Source organism: Haemorhous mexicanus, chromosome 1, assembly GCF_027477595.1.
Source record: "Haemorhous mexicanus isolate bHaeMex1 chromosome 1, bHaeMex1.pri, whole genome shotgun sequence".
Taxonomy (NCBI): domain Eukaryota; kingdom Metazoa; phylum Chordata; class Aves; order Passeriformes; family Fringillidae; genus Haemorhous; species Haemorhous mexicanus.
The window spans coordinates 85686559-85708159 of NC_082341.1; the positions used below are offsets into that span (position 1 = coordinate 85686559).

Genomic DNA, 21601 nt, shown 5'->3' on the forward strand with positions numbered 1-21601 from the left:
CTGGTTTATATTTCTCCTGAACTACACAGAGGTAGCAGCCATTTCAGCAGTCCTAGCCACCTCAGTCAAAGCACATCCTGTCTTCACTAGTCATTCAGGTTCCCACTGTGGTCAACAGAAAGAGGAAGAGTCACTTGTGCAACCTATCATCTTTTATAGCTTTGCTACCCTAAGACAGCATGAAAGCACTTGAAAGATATTTCCTGGTGTCACCATTAACTGGAGACAAGCAATCCAAATAAGAGGTGAGAAGGAACAGAACACACACCAAGGTCCCTTAGTCAGACCATAAGGCTCATCAAGCAAAATATGGAATGCAACAACTTCCCAAAACAGCACTTGCTGTTGTTTTTGACAAGAAGCAAGCATCTGAAGAGGTCTGTGAACAGACTGTAAGGACAGTAAAAGGCTGGGACTTCCATGACTGCATCTGACAGCAGGGAGCTGACAACCTAAGGGGGATTAAAACCAATCTCTAACAGAGCGTTTATGAGACTTATGCACTGAGTTTGAGCCAACTGCTTATTTGACCACTTATGATATGAAGTTGGACACAAAAACATGAGGATTTTCTTCACCAAGAAATCCCAATACTGTCCTTTGAAGTTAACGTTTTTTATCTCCACTTCTTCCAAGCTGAGATTGAAAAAAGGGCTCTCAGTAGGTGGGCAAAACAACTATGCTGGATATGTTCATTAGTCTATATGCTACTTTCCAGCAGCAAAAGAAATGCCACTGCAAGCAAATAATATGAGGACCACGGCCATTCCTACTACTTGTCTGTTGTAGGTAAAGACCTCCAAGTTTGTCTTACATTAATGCACACATTTTACAATTCAATATGCAATCAATACTCAAAATAGGTACTTATTTCCAGATACTGGTAATTCAGCTACAGCATACAAACCTAATTTGCAATCATGTTAAGCAAAGTCAAATATGTCCTTCAAAAACACTTCATTATGGTTGTAATGCAAAAGCAGAATTGCCCAGCATAAAGAAATACTCTTCAGCAACCATTCAAAAGATCCCTTAAGTCACCGTAGAAAAAATGGCCTTGCAAAAGTTTTGCACCAACACAAAAAATCATGGAAGTCTTTATATATCAGGGCAAGAGTTCTGCATGGAGTTCTGCAAGTCTAAACCAAGCAATCTGAGCAACTATCCAGTCAGACTTTAAATACCTTCTCTTCAAATATTTCCAATGTATTTCTTGAACTTAGTGAGATCTTACTAGTTTGAAATTTTATATAAATACTGTGACATAATTTAAGAGGAAAAATAATTACTTTCTCCTTCCCTACATTAATGTATTTTAAAATAAAGAAGTTAAGATAATCAACTAATTTTGCCACAATTCATCAGTTCTCATACCTAGATATTGCCACTAAGTTGCAACTAGTATGTTCAGAAAAGACATAGCTGGAGTAGAGATGAACTCAATTATGCAGAAAGCAGAGACTTCTGCAAACTCAAAGAATGCAGTCATTATGAATCATGTCTGACACTGTACACATTTTTTCCTAATATTCTTGCTGGAATTTTACTGGGGTCTCCCCTTTCTTAATGGCAAGTATTTGAATGCAGAGCTATTAGCACTTCCAGGCCTCTGGCACAGGGATAAAACAAGCCCTTTGCAACCACATCATCCTTGAGCATTTTGATAGACAAGTTAAACATCACAGCTTTTACAGCTGCACGTTGGAAAAAGCTTGGGAAAGAGGCAAAGCGGAGAAACTGATGTGAGCATGTTTACAGTGCTGTAAAATTTATTTTACCATCTTCAGAGCTACTAGGCTATTTATTTATTTAAGGGATAAAAGTAACATATAGAAAGCTTCCTATGAAGTTCATTCAGCTCTTTCATTTTAATGATTATATGCCATCATAGCAGTCTTTCACCTCAGTGCCATTCAGACATCAATAGATGAACTGCTGGAGACACCCAAAGCCAGCATCTGCTGCACAGGCAATTTCTCTACTCACTGAAAGACTCCATCATGCTCTGTCTCACTTCTTGCAGGATTTCTTGCTTTAACTGAAATCTTAAAACGTTTCTCTGCGACCCCTGAAGATTGCCCAAGTGCTATTTCATGGACACAGAGGGCAAGACACAATGAAACCTTACAGATACAGCAGCTAGAGCAACCTTGGGCAGAGCACAAAGTTAATTTCTTGTTAGCCAGATTGGCTTGAAGTTTCTCTGTATTACTTGAAGTGTTGCAATTAAGTACTGCTGTAAGCTATGCTTAATTAGGCTGTAAGCAAATGCTCATTTGTAACTTGCACGCAGTGCAATGCAGAACTGAATGTTCACTGGGAGCAAAGGAAAATTACACTGAAGGTACATTTGCACAAATATAGCTGGCAGCCTCCTGATTTTCCACTTCTTATTAATATCCTAGAAAATACCAAAAAATGTGTTACATTGTACAAATGGGTAGAAATTGGCAATCTTCATCCCTAGGACTGAATGCGGTGCTCTCATGACCCCCCAGCTGACGAGCACTTCCCTTGAACTGACAGCCTCTCTCTGCAGAAGATGAAAGACTCAGGATTTAGATTACCTTTTCCATCTGCGCAGGCAAAAAAAAAAACCAACCCAAAAACAACAACCCAATGCCAAAAAACAACCAAAACCCCCAACAGACTAGGATGCAAATCCTGGTGGGTAAGATCAAAGAAAATCAAAAAGCATAAACCAAAACTTTCACGTAAAACATTGACTAGATCCACATTCAGGAGTAAAACCCAGTCTCACCACTGCTCATGAAGACAACAAAAGAGGTTCTCAAATATATTTAGGACCTTTTAAATGCTAGAAATGGAATGACATTAGCTTCAAGTGCAGCAAGAGCATTTTTCAGCAAACATTATTTGAGTCTGCCTTTTAGACCATGCTCATTTGACAAGGCTGTAACAGGCAAGGCTCAGCCTCACTTGGATGAGCTTTACAAAGCTTTAACAAGCTAGTTTATTAAAGAAAAAGGTTCAAAGGTCAGCCATAGGAAAAAAATACAATAAAACAAACCAGCATATAACACAGAAAAACAGATGGAGAATATCAAATAAAAGGTTTTACCTGCATGACTAGATGATGTTATTCCTGTAACATCAGCTTTCTTTTCTTTGCCTTATGAAGAGGGGGATGATCTTCATATATTTAATGCCTATTTCTTTTCAAGCTGTCCCATAAACCCATTATAAGGTGACAGTACTGCAAGCAATCTTTTCATTTTCTCATATACACAATCATACAGATATATATATATGTGTGTGTGTGTGTGTGTGTGTGTGTATACTTCAAGTGTTTAAACATAACGCTGCTCTGGAGTTTGTGACAACTTAGTAAAAAGCATTCATAAACTGAAGCACAACAGGTATTTTTCAATGCTAAAACTCTGTACCTGATACCTGATTTTTATCAAAGATCTCACCTACAGGTTGTCCAGCAGAACTGAGTACTTGGTGAATGAAAATTGCTGAAAACATTTGTAAAGCTATTTATAAACTCCAGAAACACTGTGGTCATCTTGCTTTTGGTAGATTTTAGTAAGCAATAGAGAAAATAAGTGTAACCAGCAACAATGTGTCAAGCAAGTTACTTCAGAGTAATTAGATGCTCTTAAAGTTTGCAGGCAAGGACATGTTCACAAATGACTCACAGAAGCCTGAGGGCAACTTGTCTGTAAAATTAAATCCAGATCCAGGTGTTTTACTACGCAGACACTGTTATTTAGCTTAGAACACTCTCATTAATGTTTTGTACCTCCTTTTTTTTCCAAGTTTTTTTTTAAGCAGCATTTGTTCCTTATGAACAGCTTTTTCCTATTCTCATTACCGGCATGGATGGTAAGGAAAGAAAATTTTTAAAGGTGAACGTAAAAAACGAGAGGAGGAACACGAGCAAGGTCAGCACATGGTGAGGCAGCCAACCTTCCCTGGTGACTGCTGGGCACACGCGTCAGTCCCAGCACTCAGGAGCGGCTTCCTCTGCAGCATACAGAGATAACATTCCTATGGAATGTCTGGATGGACAATGCACACTGTAAACTTTGTGTGTGTGCAGGGTGAAGCAGTGTCCTCATAGCCCATCTCTAAATAACCCCAAAAAAAAGAGCAGCTCCTCACTCTGGCCAGACAAGAAATTTAGGCAGATGAAAGGGGTAGCTAAAAAGACCTGGGTGCTATAAAGTGCCACCTGTTTGGTAAGACACAGAAGCAGCTTTTAAAGGTCTCTCCAACTTTCATCCCCTTCTCCCATAAAAACTTACAAAACCATGTTTTCTTTGCTGTTAATGAAGTCTCACTGGAAGTAAGTCTGCTGTGTCAAAGCTACTTCATTCACATTCCCCAGAAATATCCCATGCTCTTGGGATGGGATCTTGGATCCAAACTTCCAGCTGATCGTCAATCCATTTTGTTTCGGAGTGCTACTCATTTCTCCCTCAGCAACACCAGAAAAACCCAAACAGTCCAGGCATGAAGCACAACAGTGGTATTTCCAATTTTGTTCCTTCCTGAAATGCAGCAGGAGAAACCAGCTCCAGTAATCCCGGCAGCAGCAGAGTCTACTGCTGGAGAGAACAAGCAATTCTAATGCCAGTGGAGAAGCATGAGATGTAGCTTCTATGGACCAATGATGGCTTGTCCTTTAGCAAGCCCAGATTAAACTCACTTTTCTGTAAATTTTGTAAATGATGTTCAGATTACAGCCAGGCTGAAGCAAAGATTGAAGGTACTTACATTAATTAAACAAAATCACTTTTTAGTACAGTAATTCTGCACTCCTATTAGGAGGAAGAATAATATAATAAGAATTTGATAGCAATAGGAGGCTATAAATCAAAAGCACAGAGAATTGAAACTCATCCCACAATGATTTAATTAACTTGCTATTAAATTCAAACTGACATTTCCCCCTGTTTAGGAAATGGAACAAAACTATATCTGCAAGCTCTGGCACAATGCAAGAACATCCTATTACCAAAACAATGAACTAACTCCAAGTTCCTTCTTTCCCACGCATCTACAAACAAACACCACCTAAGTGAAGATGGACATTTCAAATAGATTTCCACTGTAATCGTGGGCACAGGTCACTGTCCAGGAAATTAAAAGAAGTCCAAAGAAGCCTTTTACCTGCTCTGAATGAACAGCATCCCTCCTCACACTTAAGCAACAACTGTGCTGATGGGTTGGAAAGGAACAAACTAAACACTGGCTTTGCCTGCCATCCCTAGAAGTAGATGCCAGCAAGCAAGTAAAAACTTGGGTGTCTTCCCAGTCCCGCACTCCATACGTCCACAGCATCCACCAGGGATCACCAGCAGCTCAGCTGCAGGTGCCAGCACAGCTCTGCAAGAGCTACCACAGCTCACCTTGGGAAGGACCTCGTGGTCAGCTCACCTAGCAGCTGCTGGCAACAAACTGATGCCACAAGGTCACAGAGGACATACACAGCAGAGGCTCTAAAATATGAGCTGGTGCTTTCTTTCACCTGCCCTCTGGGTAGCAGAGGTCCAAAAAGGCTTCTATCCAAAATGCCTAAAGTTGACCTGAACTCACACCTCGAGTCCAGGCAGCACAGATGTCACACAGACTCAGTGTGGCTGTTCCTGCCTTGCTGAATGACTCCTTAAAGGCTATCAGCACAAAGTTACAACATCTCTGATTCATCTCAACCTTTGTTTACGGTATAATTACGGTCACTCAGTCTAGTTCTGGGTTTAAATTCCCTGCTTCACTTATGTTTACACCAAAACCCATTCCTGCCTGCCTCACGAGGCACAGAGGAAGTCAGAATTCCTCTCATATTATGCTTTCCCATTTTTCACTGCCTTCTCAGCCTGATAGCTCCTCAGTTCTGTCAATTCCTGATCAAAACAAAGAACAGCAAAGTTATACTCTTACTCTACTATTAATAAAATACAGCAAGAGGAATGTGCAACAAAATGTGCAAGTGCACACACTAATGCAGTTACTGATGCAAATACTACAGACTGCTCAGTATTATTACAGTTTTTTAAAACAACTGCAAGCATGACTGTGTGGCTGGAGACCCAGTGGGGTATCAGCATACATGGAGCAAGGCAGGCTTGGGCCAGGTTGGTTCCATCCATGGGATGGACAGTGCATTCCCCCTGGTCCTGAGCACACAGCCCTCCTCCCAGCACACCCCTGCGGACGGAGCATCACTTCCGGGTAGGGAGCCAAAACGCTCCTGGGAGATGGGCCAGGTTTGTGTCATTGGAAACAAAAAAATCCCAACAAATAACATAGTCTTGGTTTGAGCATGAGATGCCCTTCATATTTCCAGTAATTCATGCTGGGACTGTAACTACTGTTCTGGCACTTTCCAAAAAGCAAGAACAAAGAGACTCATTTCTTTCTAACACAAAGCTTCTTGCTGTAAGAGGCATGAGGAAGGAGAAACAGCAGCTTCGCCTCTGTGCTGATCCCAGTCTCAGCAGACCACATGCAGGGCTCCAGTTGGAGAGCCTGCAGACTCACATGGTGACCAGCACCAAGGGCTGCTGGTCTTTAGCTTAGTCCAGAAAGCTTGTTAGACCTCAGATATTCATCATTCTCTTCCTCAGTAATGAGTAAATGCGACTTTCAGCATGATGAAACTGATCATGCTGAGAACTCACCCCCACCCTGATTTCAGGACAACATGTTTCCATGAGAGAGGAGATAAGATGACAAGTAATGCAACATCTTTCCTACCCTGCCCATCAAATTTAACTCTTTTAGTTTGGGAAAGTGCTATTTCTCCAAACGAGAGAAGGGCACCCAAAGGCTGCTTTCATGCAGTTAGATCACAGCCCTGCAGCAGAGGCCTCCTCTTTCCCTATTTTTTTTTCCAAACACAATTGCAACTACCTTTAAAAAAAGCATATGAGTTAAGCATGCTGCAGAGCACTTATGTATGATTTACTTACTTAGTGTAAAGACTTGCTCCAAAGAAAGATTTGAGAGAAACAACAATGATGTGTCATGGCAAATACTCCTGAAAATCCATGTTTTAAAGCTGGGCCAAAGGGAATGCCTAGACTTAGACCTAAGGAAATGACCAAATTATATCCAGCTATAGATTTGGCCTGTTTAGAGAAAGTTGACTCACTTAGATGTCAGTATTTATTTTCAAAATGTCTTGTTGCAAAAGATTGTTCCACTGAAGGATCAAGTACAAAATTTGCTGTGACCCAGGCAAAATCCAACTTAGTACATAATGCCTGCATTATACAGAAGTTCATATTTTTATACAGCTTCTCTTTAGAAAATCAACATCCACATCTTCAAAAGAGCCAATATAAAAGTTTTATGGGAAGAAAAATTTTAAAAAGTGTATCATAACATGTAATTAGAACAATACAAACTAAGAAGTCGGTTTTCACAAGCTCCCTTGAAGAGTAACTAAATCTGGAAATAAGAATGGCATTAATTCATACCCATTTGTGAATTTAAATTGCTAGAAAAGAGTAAATAATTCGGGTACATCAAACTGCTTTTTGGAAGTTTGCCTGGGCTGTATAGAGGGGGGATGTGAGAAATTTGCCCTATTTTTACAGTTGAAAGCTTCATTGACTCACACAAGATACTTAAGCCTAATATCCTGTGGCATTGCAGTGACCTACATGTAATTATTGCATGCTTTTTCCAAAATATTTGTACACAACCAGAAATTATAACCTAAGTTACCAACCAGCTCTTCATTTATACCAGCAACACAAAGATGGACTTCAATTGGCAGTAAGGTAGTTGTCTGATGTTTTTAGCAATCTTTTGGACAAATGTTTGGTCTTGGTTTGGTGTAATTTTCTGGTTTCCATTTTTCTTAGACAAACATATTTATCCTGTTAAGTAAACAATGGTTTAAAAATTTTCAGCTGTCCCTTCTCCTGGCCTGCAACCACTTCCCCCACTTCAGACATGGGGTGATCTTGTGTTTGTAGGTGTGGATGAGCCTTATATACAAAGATGTGGGAAAAAGGGAGAGAAAAAAAATCAAGTGGTCTTGCAATGTCCCTGGTGTCACCCAGACCATGTCCTTCCTGCTCCTGCCTTTTCTTACCCTTCCTATGCATGGAAAGTGGGAGTGCTCTTAGAGGTCTGCTGAAGTTTTGGGCTCTGTGGTGATGGGCAGATGGGTGATACTTAGAGGACAAAATCAGGCACAGATGAAGAGAGGAATGCTTGAGCATGCACTGATCAGGGAGCTCCTCTACTGTCAGCCTCCTGTCCAAGCTCACAGACAACGCTGCTCTCAACTCAGAGACTTACAAGTTCTTGTCAGCTACCACTTGAAGGACCGTGGTTTCTCCAAGCACAAGACACCTGCACTGTCTCACTCTCCACACCAGCAAATGAAGCAGCTACTGACCCAACAGCACAATTGGTTGGTACTTCTCATCCAGGCGCTCACCAGCTGGTTGGCTACATCACTAAAACTTCAGCTGTGCCATTTTATACAGACTCATGTGCTGTTCACTACCAACAACCCAACATCTAACATTTTTCACTGCAAAACTAAGCTCAAAGTGGGCCATTTCCACCTGCAGACCTGCAATAAAGGATCATACTGCTGAACTAAAGAAATAATTTCTGAATGTCTATAACCAGATTTGTTTGGTCACACAACCCTATTAGCACACATGTTGCCACTGTGGATGTTGTTCAGTGCAGGATAGCCTTTGAAATGTAACCAAGAAGTTCACAGTTATTTCTCTTCTAAGTCTTGTACTACTAAATTATGTGCCAGTCTGTCAACCTTTGTGTGCGCAGAAAAAAAATATCCACAAGATTAAGTTCTTTTTCTAAAGCAAAGAAGATTATCTAGAATTAAAAAGCACCCTCTAAAAAACAAATCTGAAATTATTTCAATAAGCCTAACACTCCAGTTTTACTCCCAGATTGCTTCTCCCATTAAATGACTATCCCATTTGCCTACAGGTGTATTTAGTTTAGTGCTGCTACTGAAGACCTGTTATTTCCCACTGTTGTCTGTCTTCTGGGGGCAGCTGCAGTACACTGCTGCAGCCATCAGCTTTAAAAGCAGTATTCAGTGCCTGACTGGCAGCAGAGTTAGAGGTGGCATACTGCTTCCTGCTGTGGTGAAATTAGTACCATTACACAACAGATCTTGTAAAAATATTTAAAAAAAAATGAAATTATTGCACTTTTTTGAGTACAATAAAGAAATTGCGTTGTCACCATGAGAAGACAGAAAAAAGAACCTAGCACAAAAAAGTAAGAAAGGTTTATTACAATTGTTTTTCACTGCTTTACTGTTTTTATCTTTCTTTGCTGAGCCAAGAGTAGGAAACAAATGCAGAGCAGCGCAATAAGCAACACTGTGAAGTGCTTGTTAAAAAAAGCAGTGGCAACTACATGAAAAAAATAAGGAAGAGACTCAGAATCAACAAGAAATTTGTATGTCAGGCGCCAGCTACAGAATAAAATTTTGCATATGAGAAAAGACAATATCAATTTTTCAGCCAAAAATGTAATTCAAGCTTTATGACCTGAAAGCTTCTTTACTCACTCTTTCATTCACACATGCATCCTTTTCCTATAGGGAACAATATACTGTGAAAAAGTATAACTTTTAGTAAAACTTGAACAGAGCTGGCATTTCTTTATGCCTAAAGCTTGGTAATATGACATGAGACTCTTCTATGTTTAACAAGACTGGATCTTTAAATTCCTTTTGCATAACCACTACTAGATTTTATCATTGCAGAGTTGTATGTTACAACTATTAAATAACAGTGAGGTGTTCCAGGAGGAACAATACCAACATTTCCTTTCTTATAAAGTCATCAGACCCTCCAGCTTCCCAGTGATCTCTCTACTGTTTCACATGGTCAGCAAACAAAATGCTCACTTCTTTCTGAGATCCCCAAAGGCTACATTAACCTGAGAGCCCCTCAAGTGCCACAAATATGAGCTGATCAAAGGCAACACTTCCTCCACACCAGGTGTGTGCTGTGATGCCCTGTGTGATCAGAGCTGCAGCACTGCTGGCTGGAACTGCTATTGGCTTATTTACCTGTAAGTGCTCAAGAAGCACCAAAGGAATTCACTAGCACCTCATATACCCCATGTAAACAGAATGGCTCATTCCCATCTCTGATTTAAATCTGTGTTCATAATTTGCCAGCAGAGAACCTGAATTAAGCATCTTGATGTTTTACCTTGGATAGCATTTAACACTGTATTTATATTTTCCTTAAAGCACAACTTATTTTTCCCTAACTGCCAGGTGCTAAAACTTGCTATTGCATTCCTTTAACTAAGCTCATCGCTCATTTTATTAATCAGTAGTTTGTATTGTATTGACTGACATTTAGCTCAACCAGAGCATGTCCTAAAATAATTTACTCAAATTCCCTAACTCTACTTTTTTTAAGGTGTTGAATTTGGAAAGATGTATAACATTTCTTAAGTTACTAATTTTTTTTTTTTTACTCATGATGTTTAGCAGACTCCCGGGAAGGGAACTAAAACTGAGTTAAACAAATTACGAGGAGGCTGAACAGTGAGATTATTTTGTTATCCAATGATATTCCATGTTTAAAATTGAGGCAGTTTTCTTCCTTCATGAAGACACTAAACCTACTCTCTTTTACCATTCATACTTTAAGAATAGAAGGGGTTTTTTCAGTTTTGTTTCTCTAACCCTTCATTAAAGAGAGCAAAATACTTTGACAGAGAGGAAAAGAACACTTCACTATTCTTCCCTCACCATGAGCCACTGTTTCTCAACTGCCTTCAATGAGCTGAGAGGTTGAAATGAACACTGTATTTGCATCTACAAAAGAAACCATTATTGCCCAACATGCTTTACCTCCTCAGCTTGTACCATAGAAGGTTTTACCAAATGGATTGTCTTTGATTAAAAAAATCCAGCAGCAAGTATATCTGTACAACATAAATTTTTTCATTTTAGGCTTTCAAAAAATTTGTCAAAAATTTTGATTTTAAAGTAAGGTAGAATAATTTTTTTAAAAAATTATAAGGTAAAACTTGTGAAAAGATCTTCTAGTCTGCCTTTATAGCCATCTTCTCACATACATTAAAAGACTGGTTATTTTTATATTTATCTGCTGTTAAACCACTAGTTTCTAAATTCGATCAAAAACTGACTCACGGATCATTTAGGATTCCTTAAGGTTTTACAGAGACAAGTTTAGGGTGGCTTGGGTAATTTTAGTAAAACATAGAGCTAAAAGGCAAAGAAACCCTGAACCGGAGGAATATTTGGAGAGGTAAACACAGGTTCATCAGAAACTGAAGTTTATTTCAGAAAGACAGCTATGCCGCTGTCCTGCTGGCAAGTGCCAGGAGGCAGAACTGCCCCTGGTTTTATCTCCCCAGAGTCACATCAACACTGTCTTGGCACAACAGCTTAGCCAGTACCTCGGTCTCTGACAGGGCCTTGTGTTAAATTCCCAATGGGATGGCTCAATTTTTTCTGAGGGCACAATTTGGTTACCTGTCTGTCTTGTATGGGTAAGAAATACAGTAAAACCAGTGGAAGTGCACTGTGTCTCTCAAGAAAGGAGGCAGCTGTTTATGGCGCTGTAACACAACACAGAACACACAAGGGCACACATTTGAGTCCTCTGCTTGTAGCTGTACCCAAGCCCTTTATCTCTCAGAGAGCGTGTAGGAGCTAATTACAAACTAATTGAGCAGGGACACCGAACTTCTCCTTTTTGGGGACTCAAGAACAGAATTGTTGTAAGTCAATAGTCAGAGTAACCGATTTTTTAATTTCCATGCAGGTCAGCACAGTTTACAAAATAAAGGTTTTTGAGGGCAGCTTTAGCGTGCTTGAGGAATGATACAAAACAAGATGATTGTTTCTTATAGAGTGGAGTACGACAGAGAAGAAGAACTTCTGTGTCGCTGAGGTTACTGCTCTGGACCACATGAGAGCTCAGTCTGGGCTATCTTAACTGCCAAGGACCCAGAAAGTTACTCCACCAGCTTTCCATGGGACAACCTTCCCCTTAAATCCCATTACAATGAGCTGTGCCTAGTTACAAGCTCTAAGAACACCTTTGCTTTTTGAGCAGCTTCATGAAAAACAGAAAATAAAGCATCACCATGTCTTTAAAGAATTCAGGTTTTCAGTGGTTTTTTGACTACTAGAATACACAGTATAAAAGGCACAGATCCTCATACAACTCTAAGATAATTCACTTGACTTCAGAATTAGTAAATCTTTAGGCTAAATAGGCTAAAAATCTGAAGGATATTAAGCATTACTGCTCCATTCACAACATGCATTTATCCGAAAGAGGTTTACTTCATTTTTACACATCTTTCTTACAAACCTTTTAAAAAATGCCTGAAGCCTATTTGAAGATACTCTCTCAGCCAGTGCTGCCCTACTCACAGACAAAGTCCACAAGTGGCTTTACTTATCTGGAAGGTTTCTTTCTGCCTTCAAAATGAAGCAGTCCACTGCTGGTTTGCACGCAAATCGATGACCCAAAGCATCATGCCATACTCACATGCTTACTAGCAGGTTGACTCTGAGGTAAAGATCCAGGGGCCAGCACTGGAGAGCTTGCAGGACTACAAAGTTCCGGGAAGGGGTTTGGGATGGCCGGCAAAGATGATGTTCGGAATTGCTGTTCTTCTTCTTGAAGACGCCTGTAAACACAGAAGCACTACACATTAAGAGGAGCAAACTGGCATCACTAGACCTGGCTCTCCTGCCCCAGGGTTTTTGATAATGACACTAAAAACAAGGAATCAAACCCATTCTTTTTCTAGGTAACTAATATACTGTTACAGCAACTCCTAGTGCAAAGTAGGTAATTGCATGTAAAAAATGACCAGTCAGGCATCCATGCTTGTTTTGTTGCTCATAATTTGATTACTTGGGTGAGTAACTGAGGCAACTGTGCAACTAAAGTAAACTGAAATATCTATCTGTACTTGTTGTTGTAAGTACTAGATTACAAGCTTAAGCTGTGTGTGCCAGAAAGTCAGCAAAGCTCTTGCAAACCAATGTGAAAGAGGAGAAAACAATGGCAGTCACTCAGAGCTAAATTCCAAGTGGATTTGAAAACAAACATGTACCCTACTGTAGAGTTCTCTAAGCTGAGACTTAAACCAATATTGTCACCTCATTATAATACCAGATTCTATCTCCAAGCAACTTGGCATTTCCCCGAGAAATGAAAAGGCAAAGACATGGCTTTAGCAATAAGCAATTAGCTGGAATTGTACCCTCCCACCTTATGCCCATCCTACAGTTACTGTTCAGACAAGTTCGCATCCACCGAAGTATGCCTCATGAGTCTACATGTAACAGAGTTTCAAGTTCCAGTTTACAGTCCAACTGCAGTGGGCACACCAACAAAAAAAAATACAAAACTAAAACCTACCAGAAAAACTGTAAGACCTATTCGTGACTACACAGATTTTTTTGTTTTGTTTTGTTTTCCCTGCTGCCAAGGCATTACCACTGAAGATGCACTAGCTGACTGTGGCAGGCTGCCCTTCAATGCCTAAGCAGAAGGCACCATCTAGTGGCAATCATGAAAGTTTCCAAATCAAATAACTACTGGATTTGAAAGGCAAATAATTGTAAACTCAGTTTGTTGTCATTTTTCTGCATCCCTTCAGCAAGCAAAGCCGTCTCAGCAGAGCTGCCTGGGAGACAACTGCGGAGTTTGCCTGCGGCAGCATCTCCCACTCTGGGTATTCTCATTGTCTTTGCCTGTGCCTGGGGGATGGCAAAATTTAACTACGGTGAAATCTGCTTCACAGGTAACTTTGTCCCGCAATTTAGTTGCCTTGGTATTCCATGAATGAGTCTTACAGATCTAAGGGGTTGCAATAAATAGCAGGTTCCAACCGTAACTATGAACTATGCCAACAACTACTTGACATGCTTCATAATTTTTTTTTTTTGTGCTCCCCATGTGTGCAGTTCTCTACAGCACAGGGTAAAAGGACAGTGTAAGATTTCTTCAGATCAGCAGACATGTCATATCTGTGCAACAGAGTGCTGTACTGCAAGTTTTTGACTGACCTCCACTGTAAGAAGTGGAACCACAGACCCAATACAATTAGAAAGGTGTGGTTTCCTGGAGCTGGGAGTTCTCTGTGCTGTGCTGTACTGCTGCCAGTGGATCATTTACTTCATAACTGATACACACAAAAACCTGCGCTCCTAGGAGACCACAGTCAAATCACTCTGTTCTGGTGGGAAACAAGATGTATCCAGATAACCCTGAATAAAAGCTTCACCATTACCTTCTTTTATGATGATGAACACAGGATGTCCTGGTGTGCATGGAAGTACAAATTTCAAAAAGGCAGAGTGCTCTCAAAATAAGAGTTGCTAAGTGTTTAAACGCCAAAAATAATTCCAGTGTTTTGAGTGAGATATTTACAAAATATCCTCAGCTATAGTACTCCAGAGAGTACATTTTCCAGTACAGCCCCATTCGAGGTGACTATGAAATACCTGTAGAACTGATGGCATCATTAGCTGACTTAGCTGCACTGCATATCCATTCAAATAGAAAAGCTGCCTGTCTTACATATACCATTCCTATAAGAAATGCATCGGTGTTAAGAGTAAGAAGAGCAAGAAGCTACACATGGAATTTTTCTTTTATTATATTATTACTTTTCACTTGCTTCAAAGAACAAACTGCTAAATAGCAGGAAAGAAATTCATTTACCTACTCATGCTGACAGGAGTTCCCTTCCTCCTGCTGCCTAAAAAGACTTTAAGAACCTGTACATCACCAATATACTCTCCCATCACCATCAAGAGTTTTCCACTTGAAGCCTGAATTCCAGTCCTCAGCTTTACAACAGCAGGACAACTTTAACACCTTTTTTTTGGTAATGACTTACACAGTGCACTGAAGTGAGTGAGCTGAAAATGCTGTGGGAAGAACAGATACATAACTAAGATATTCTTTTTTTTTGTTTGTTTGTTGGTCTTAAACCATTCAGGAAAGCTCCATGGAGAGAGAGGCACTTGCTATATATCAAAAGTAGCTAAGCATATCGTCATCTGTCTATATGATCTTTTATGTCTAATAAAATCTATAGGCTGTCAGTGGACACCAGACTTAAGAGCACTGGTTTTAACAATTTAAAAAAAAATCCAAATATGGATATAGCTTCTGCCAACTGGTACCAATGACCCACTTCTACAAATCAGCTACTGCAGAAACATCAAACCTTGACTAAAAGAAGGGTGATAATACTTGGAAATATTATGTCCTTCACCTGCTTAGTACACTTTTCTATGCAAAAGTCCAGTCTAACACTAAATTCCTTACCAAAGTGGATCTCCTATTTTAAAATATAGTCCTTTTGAAGCCAGTTCATGGCAACTTATGGAAAAGGAGGTGAGTGCCATGTCCCTACCTGACTGCCATGATGCGCACTGGCTGGGAGCGCTGCACCCTCTGCCTCGGGGACATGGGCTGCAGGGTGCTGGGCCCCGAGGACGGCAGCTGGCTGCGGTTCAGCTGGCCGTTCTGGAGGAGCGGAGTGGTTTCCGACTGCATGCTGCATGTAGAGTATAAACTTTCAAATGACGAATTCATGTCGTTTACCAAAGCTTCCAGGTCCACATCGTCATCTGAAAGACAAATCAAAGGCAGTGCAACACATCTGGAAGTCCCAGGCAAAGGAAATGCGGCAAGAACAAAGACTATATTTCAGTAAAATTGTAACATAATTATTTAACTACATTTTTAAAGTGCAAATTATTATTGCAGAAATAATGCATTTCTCTTAGAGTAGAAAACCACAACAAGTAAATGCCAGCAACGGAGAATTGTTTTGTCTTCCATGGAGAAAAGCTATGGACACAGAATAAATATTACAGTATTTACACTCTCTCTCTCTCTCTCTTTATATCTATGTGTGTGTGTGTATCGAACCAGAATTTGGTGGGATTTTTAATAATGACAATGCTAATGTGAAGCACCACTGCACTTACTGATAAACTGCCATGTATTTCCAAAGCGTATCACAAATACCTCAGTTTGCCATGGCAAAGTATCAAGTTTAGATTGTCCAACACTGTAATAAATACTTTGCAAGACTGAATAATTTAGAAAGAAAAAAAATTAAGACAGTGCTGCAGTCCTGGAGACATCATTATACAAGTGATTATTACATCTTGTTAAAAATCCTACCATATTTTTGTGAAATGGTATTTTGAAGGGCAGTCCAGTGCGTTATATATAAAAAGATCTATCTGTACCCTTGCTCTTGCAGTGCAATAGATAGACTTCTACCTTAAAGAGCAGAAAGTAAATCAGCCAAGGATGTGGTGTGGCTAGCTGGAGGAACATCAGTCCCTAAAAAGGGCGCCAACCTTTCTATATACGCCACCTTACCTCACCGTAAATAAGTAACTTGTGCTGAATCATTCCTCCTTAACGATCATAATTACTCTGCAAGACAAGAGAACTCTGTAAGCCCTTTGCACTAACCACTCTCTGAACTCCTCTTGCAGAGCACTGTAATTACTCCCTAGCCACAAGTTACATCACTCCCTATCAGGAGTTCAGCAGGCTGACGAACACACACATCGATATCTGCTTCTGGTTACAGCACAGCCACTGCCTGAACAGCTACTCCTGACCCAATAGAGCTTTGTGCAGCCAAAATGTGCCCTTATTTTCCAGCTGTGCCAACTGGCCTGGCAAAACATACCATTGCTGCCTGCAAACTTTCTGTCTCACAAAACTCTTCATGATAGGGATGGAAAGCAGAGACCAGCAATGGAGCTGGCAAACACACACTGCTTTGCAGCTTAAACACACTGTGTTTTCTAATCTCCATTCTTTTGCCATGTTTTCTAGGTATGAACCACTAGAAGCAGCTTGCAACTAGCTGCACTGTTTTCTTTTAGATACCATAAATGATTTTGTACAAATATCACATTTCTTGAGGATATAATCTAAAACAGCACCACAATTTCTGTCCACCAACAACATGCCCTGATAACCATAATGAGATCTGAACACGGCATTTACATGGCAATTGTATTGGGATGGTGGGGACCTCCATTCTCAGTGTTGGGTGAACAAAAGACCTGCTCAGAATTAAACAGGTTTCTGGTCATGCCCCTACACCTGAGCTCTATTTAGTGACCTGAAACACCATGTTTCTCACTGCAAGTCAGCAGGCTCTTTACTATGAAGAAACAGCCACTTAGCCTTCCCTTAGAATGTACTCAAGAGGATTTCAAGGTTTGAACACATGTCAAAAAAAAAAAAAAAAAACCAAAACCAGAACAGAAAGGGGAAAAAAACCCACCACATCACCTCACAAAAAGGTTTCTTCCTTTCAATTCTTTATGGCAATTTGCCTCAGTTTTTGTATTTAACAGCTACTACACTACTACGAAGACTCACCTTCACTAGGTTACACCATCTTCTCTGTATGTCAGCTAACTGATGCATTTTCAACAATCTAAGCTTTGCTTTGCTTGGACAAAGTCTACAATAATTTTCCTGCTATTTTTAGCGATCTTGAGACAGAGCTGGAATTTAAATTTCATTCCATCCTCCAGATTCTTATCCTATTTGGAGAGGACATATCAAAAACACTTCTTGAGCAATCACAAGGGAACCTCAGAAGTAGGAGTATAAAGAGGGAGAGGCTGAATTACAACGCTTTTAAATTTTATCATTCATCTAAGAACCAAACTGTAGGGTGTCAGATTGCTGTCAAGTAAAAGCTTAGGGGTTGGATGTAGGAGACATAAAAGACAGACCCTGACCACAGAGTCAGGGAGTAAATTGCAGCAACTAACAGCAATTGTTTAGCATAGTGAAAAGCAGAAAGGGAAGAAACTCGAGGCATATATTCAGTGGAAGTCCATATGGCTTGGTCCCTGAGGGTGCTAATTTATTAACAATTTAGACAAAGCTATTAGCGTGCAAGATCATTAAGTTTTCAGGTGATTGTAACATGGGAGGAATGATTAAGAGTCATCTCAAGCTATCCCTGAATAAGCAAATAGTTGCAAAGGTGTCCTATGTAGCCTAATATGCATAAAATTAGGTACTTCATGCAAAACACTAAGCAAAACAAGTACATAGGTTAAAGCATTGAATTACCATTAGCAGGCATTTAAGTATATCAATTACATGCCAATATTCAATTTCTAACAGGACAAGCACTGACAAGGTGCATAGAGAGTCCTCCTAACAGTATGCTGCACTGAAGTCCAGAATCTGGTTTCACTTCTTGGTCAGCTCCTTTTCTCTGTGGGTGCAGCACTGTTAATAATAGCCCTCAGTCTTGCAGGAGCAAAAGATCCTTAAGATCCTTAAGCTTTTTAAAGACAAAGCCTGCAATCTTGAATTTCATACAGTTTCATCTCTATACAATGGCATTTACTACTAAATACCATTATGTTTTGGAGAGATTTCTGCATGATGCAACAGGAAACCTCACTGCTGTAGCCTACACCTCGGAAGTGCCAGCAGATGTCTCAGCCTGCCAAGTAATCCAGTATGTTACTGTGATGGCTCTCCACAGAGTTTAATTTAAAAAAAATCAAATAAGCCCTCCATGGGATTTCTAACTGTTTCAACCATATGCAGGCATACTGTTCAGAAGGGTATTTCATATACAGTGCAATCCTTCAAAGTATCTCTCTCTACCCACCAGTGAGATCCCGCCTCCATCAAGACAACCCTATGCAGAAAAAAAAACATTGTCAAAACTGACTTTGAAAAGGCTTGCTAATTAACAGCAACATTTACAAATTATTGGACTTTGATGCAGCACAGCACCATGTACCTCCTCTAAGTAGTCACGCACAGATTTTGTGACTGACCTGGAAGAATCTAGCAGGCAGAGTTACAGGTAGCTGAGGAGCTTCTGGCTCCCCAAATATCTTGCATACATGCACTACCAGAGATACAAAATGGTATTTTCCTTAATCTGTATTGAATTCTGCCATAAAATCAAGGAGTAGGAAAGGGGATATTCAAGGTCTATTCTTCCATTTCAACTGAACAGCACAGAGGCTACTCCGTGCACAAACATACAAACAGCCCTCAGTTTCTGACTGTCATTTTTAAATGAGAACACTTGCAAAACCTAAGTCTGACATACTTCTGGTGGTGGACAGGGTACTGGCAGTTTTGTAGACTCTTCTGTGAACAATGTTCTTTCCCAAACTAGAACCAAAGTGCACACACTGGCAGCTGTCTGAACTTCCTTTTGTTTCTTTGCCCACAATTTGTTAAACTTTGGCTTTGTTCAGAAACCAGCTCCACTGGATGTTGCAAGTAATATTTTTGGTAAAGTAAATCATGATTTCAATTACAAGAAAAGATTTAAAAGTTCTATTCAAGGAAAGAAGAAAACTTTGTCACAAAAACTCTACTAAGCTAGTTAAGCTAGCTAGGTAGGCAAACTATCAGGCTCCATTTAAAAAAAAAAGCACCTTGATGTTTTCGAGCATAATATAGGAGGGATGATAACCCCTAAATTAGGCCTGAGCAAACTTTAATCTGTACTTAACCATGTCCCACTTGCCTTTCTGCTTCTAGCCCTTCTCTATCCCCTAGATCCTCATTTATTTACTTATTTTGGTAGTTGTTGGCCTTGACATGTTAAGCTCAGCTAACAAGACTAAGCAGGATCCCACTTATTCTGAAGCGGCACAAAGCTGAAATGATCCTGCTCATCTTCAGCTGTGCCAGCTTCCTGAAGAAAGCAGGTATTTTCACAGCTGTCAAGGGGCTCACTGCATTGCAGAAATTCTATTTACTGAAAAAGAGATAAACATGGAAAGAATCTCAGCTTTGGACTACAGACCAGGATGCATTTAATGTCTCTAAATGAATGTACAGCAAACACCCTTCCCTTTCACATATGGTCCACAGCTCAGAGGGAACACTTTGAAAAACATCGCAGGACCTAAATTAGTTGTGATTTAAAAGGCTTGTAAAGATGTTTCATTTAAAAAAATAAATAATTTCCTTCTTGTTTGCTCATTTTTTAATTTAATCATCCAGCATTATCCCTTGTATCAGTTCCCAGAGATAACTGATGCAAGAGCTACTAGGAATTCAGTAGAAGATTTATAAAAAGACTATAGCACTTTTCCGTCACCATGGAATTAAGTCTGATACTATAGGAAACAGCACATCTATAAACAAGTGTTTGATACAGATAGGCAGCTGCTGATTGATCACCTATTCCTATCTGACAATCTAACACCACCAAAATGAATTTCAGAGCAGCACATTCAAGAGCCATCTTGACAAAACAAAAAAGCTATGATATACTTAATACAAGATTTCACTGAAGTTAGCTGAGTAGACCATGATATCCAAGTTGTGAGCAGCCCCTCCAGCACACATGAATTAACCCTCAAGGAGACAGATGGAAACAGTGAAAGAAAAGGAACATACAGTTGCATACAGCCTACCATCCTGCATTGATGATGCAGGGAAACACTATATAAATCACAGGTGATACAGGGAAAATACATTTCTAGTAAAATGAACAGAAGAACTGTACCAGAGTTTGAAAAGGGGGAAAAAAAGGACATATAAAGTACTTGTGTTATCTATCTCAAGATCTTGTTTCAAATCCTCTAAAACCACATGTAAGTTATTCTGATTCGCACTGCCGATGCAATTAAGTTTTGCAAGGGTTTTGGCACTGTGTAAATCTCGTGTTTTAGGATCAAAAATGCAGGTAAGGATTACCACAGTGAGATGTGTATACAAACCCTTTTCTAAGACTACCCCTCATATTAAGGGCACCCCTTGCACAAGAGCACTGCCGCATGTCCCTCCAGTACCGTGTACATATGCCATTTTAGAAAGACTTTTCAGAAATCTCCATCACTACAATTTTTTGAAAGTGTACTTTTACTGACAACACACAGTTGTAATGATGGAAAAAGAAGTCCATTCTAGGTAACACTCATACTCCTCTATTACTTTCTCTCTCTGAGCATGTTACTGCACTTGCTGTGTTTACACAAATGTCTCATATCCCTCCATACTCTGGTTTCAGCTTCCACTAACAGCACAGGCACCAGTTGATCTGTAATTTTCATACAATTGGTATCCACAGCCCCCTACGGATGCATGTATTTAGTACTTGGCAGCTTCTACACCTCTGAGAGACGCAGGCAACAGAAGGTGGATGATAATAAGCAGATCTCTTACAATTTTTTAAAAACCCCACAATGCCCTCTACAGTGATGCTACAGCTGAATGACACCCTCTGTTTCCAATATCAGGCTCCAATTTTATGCAATCTCTTCCCTCCTGATTTCTTGAAAGCTCCATATGGATGGGAAGTTTAGCACAAGAAACAAAAAGACAATATAAAAAACATTTGCAAACCCTATGCTTTCACACTGTTCTCCAGATCAGAGAAGGCTGTCAGACAGAATTACAAAAATATCAAGACTGCTTCAATTGAACATTAGAAGATTACAGGGTTTTTTTGTTCATTTAAAGTGAAAGCAGAAGACACAAACACAACTTTGTGTCTTAGAGGCATTACTAATCCCAGAGCAGCCACAGTCTGAATTAAAAATTACAAGCCTGAA

The 21601-nt window shown here is 39.9% G+C and overlaps 1 protein-coding gene across 2 annotated transcripts in view; it reads right to left on the reverse strand.

Moving 5' to 3' along the window:
• Positions 1-21601, reverse strand: part of GRB10 (growth factor receptor bound protein 10) — a 144863-nt gene that overhangs the window by 40786 nt on the left and 82476 nt on the right. For both annotated transcript variants that reach the window (XM_059855472.1, XM_059855480.1), the window contains exons 4-5: positions 15418-15634; positions 12528-12669 (exon numbers count right to left, since the gene is read on the reverse strand). In XM_059855472.1, the coding sequence (XP_059711455.1) occupies positions 12528-12669; positions 15418-15634 (359 nt within the window). The remainder of the gene's footprint in view (positions 1-12527; positions 12670-15417; positions 15635-21601) is intronic.